The sequence below is a fragment of the Amphimedon queenslandica genome, unplaced genomic scaffold (genome assembly GCF_000090795.2).
Source record: "Amphimedon queenslandica unplaced genomic scaffold, v1.1 AMPQUscaffold_12844, whole genome shotgun sequence".
Lineage (NCBI taxonomy): Eukaryota > Metazoa > Porifera > Demospongiae > Haplosclerida > Niphatidae > Amphimedon > Amphimedon queenslandica.
In genome coordinates, this window is record NW_003546920.1 from 36190 (window position 1) to 37944 (window position 1755).

The 1755-nt window shown below is 33.0% G+C and overlaps 1 protein-coding gene across 1 annotated transcript; it reads left to right on the forward strand.

Annotated features, from left to right (window-relative positions):
* Positions 1-21: 21 nt before the first annotated feature.
* LOC109586549 (transcriptional adapter 2-alpha-like) lies at positions 22-1295 on the forward strand. Its single transcript, XM_020002751.1, has 5 exons — positions 22-127; positions 187-267; positions 327-352; positions 476-614; positions 1066-1295. The coding sequence occupies exons 2-5, from the start codon at positions 229-231 to the stop codon at positions 1255-1257; spliced, it is 396 nt and encodes a 131-aa protein (XP_019858310.1). The 5' UTR covers positions 22-127; positions 187-228; the 3' UTR covers positions 1258-1295.
* Positions 1296-1755: the final 460 nt, after the last annotated feature.

A 1755-nucleotide genomic window follows, 5' to 3' on the forward strand; every position in this document is an offset into this window, starting at 1 on the left:
GTTTTCTGAGTAAATTAATGATACTGTCCAGTGTTATTTAGATGTGGTCTATTAGATGAAAAGAGGTTAATTAAGAGAATCAAGTGTCTTCAAACTTATCGTTGCCTTGGTATCAAAACACTAGCTGGTAAGGAAATCTGTTTAAAAGAAGAAAACCAGTTTATCTTGTTATTATACTGGTCACAGGTGGTGAACTGTATGAAAGGTTAAGAGAAAACAAGAGAAAGAATGAAGGCATCACTTGATTTAATAACAAAGAATAACAAGGTAAACTACTAGGAATGCTGGGTGGCAATACATAATTTTATAACTTGATCAAAATTCAGTCAATTGCTTCAACAGAACAGCAGAAGTGAGTGCTAATGTTACATTATAAATTGAAACAATGAAACCACAACACATAACACAAACATGATGTGCAGTGGGCATTATGCATGTATGTTTTGTCTTGTGTTTAACATTGTCTCCTCTGCAGTGCTACTATATCATGTACTAATACTGAACTACAAGGACAACAAGCAATGTGTAGTACTGGTAAAACAAAATACTCATTAACTCCATTAAACATTACATACTCACCCGGTGTGGAGCAACTGGATCATGAAGAGAAACAAGTGAGGATTTATACTAGTATGAATGCCTTTCATTAAATGCTAGTAAATGCTATGCCATTGTGCCTTTTGTGGCAATGTTTATATAATTGTTCACAATATTCAGAGGATGTTGTGTGTCTTGTAATCTCGAGAGTATTGAGCGATCACAATGGAAACACACTATTACCATGCCCCTTGGTTGATCACTGTGGTGATGTATTGCTTGACTTGCTTCATGCATGTATGTAGTGGATCTACCAGCTCTGAAATAAAGATACGTAGATCTATACATGTATAATGCATATCATTCATCTTGTTTGAATTCTTTTTGTATTACATGTAATGATATGATTACATGTAATGATATGATTACATGTAATGATATGATTACGTGTAATGATATGAATCAAGAGTGGCCTCTTTTATTATTATTAAAACACACATTGATACCTCTTTTTATATTTTTATACAGATATGTTCAGTCCATCGTATATTGCCTGATGTATATTTACACTGTAAAGGAGTAATGATTGCTGAGAGTAGGAAATGTGGAGGGAAGCTACGTCTGATGGATGCTAGGAAGTTGTGTCGTATTGATGTAAATAAAACTAGAAAGATATATAATCATCTTGTGTCTAAAGGACTTATAAAAGCACCATCTTAACTTATTAATGCATGTATGTGTATTTATCATTTGTAATAATTGATAATCTGAATTGGCTGGCATTGTTTTTATAGTGCTTTGTTGTTATAGATAACAATCTGAAAATTTTTTAGTAAATGTCGTTGCTACATGTAACTATAGGTTCACTGCCTTTATGTTATGTTAATATACATACACAAACATAAAGTTATCACATCTCTATCTCCTCCCTTTTGTGTCCAGAGGATGTTGTGTGTTTATAGAAACACACTATTACCATGCACCTTGGTTACTATCGTGATGCATTACTTGACTTGCTTCATACGTAGTGGGCCTACCAGCTCTAAAATAAGGACACATAGATCTATACATGTATTATAATAATGCATATCATTTATCTTCTTTGAATTCCTTTGTATTAATGGTATAAATCAAGAGTGGCTACTTCTATTATTACTGAAATACACACTGATACAGACATTGCACATTATACGGATAGACGAGTACATACACAAGATT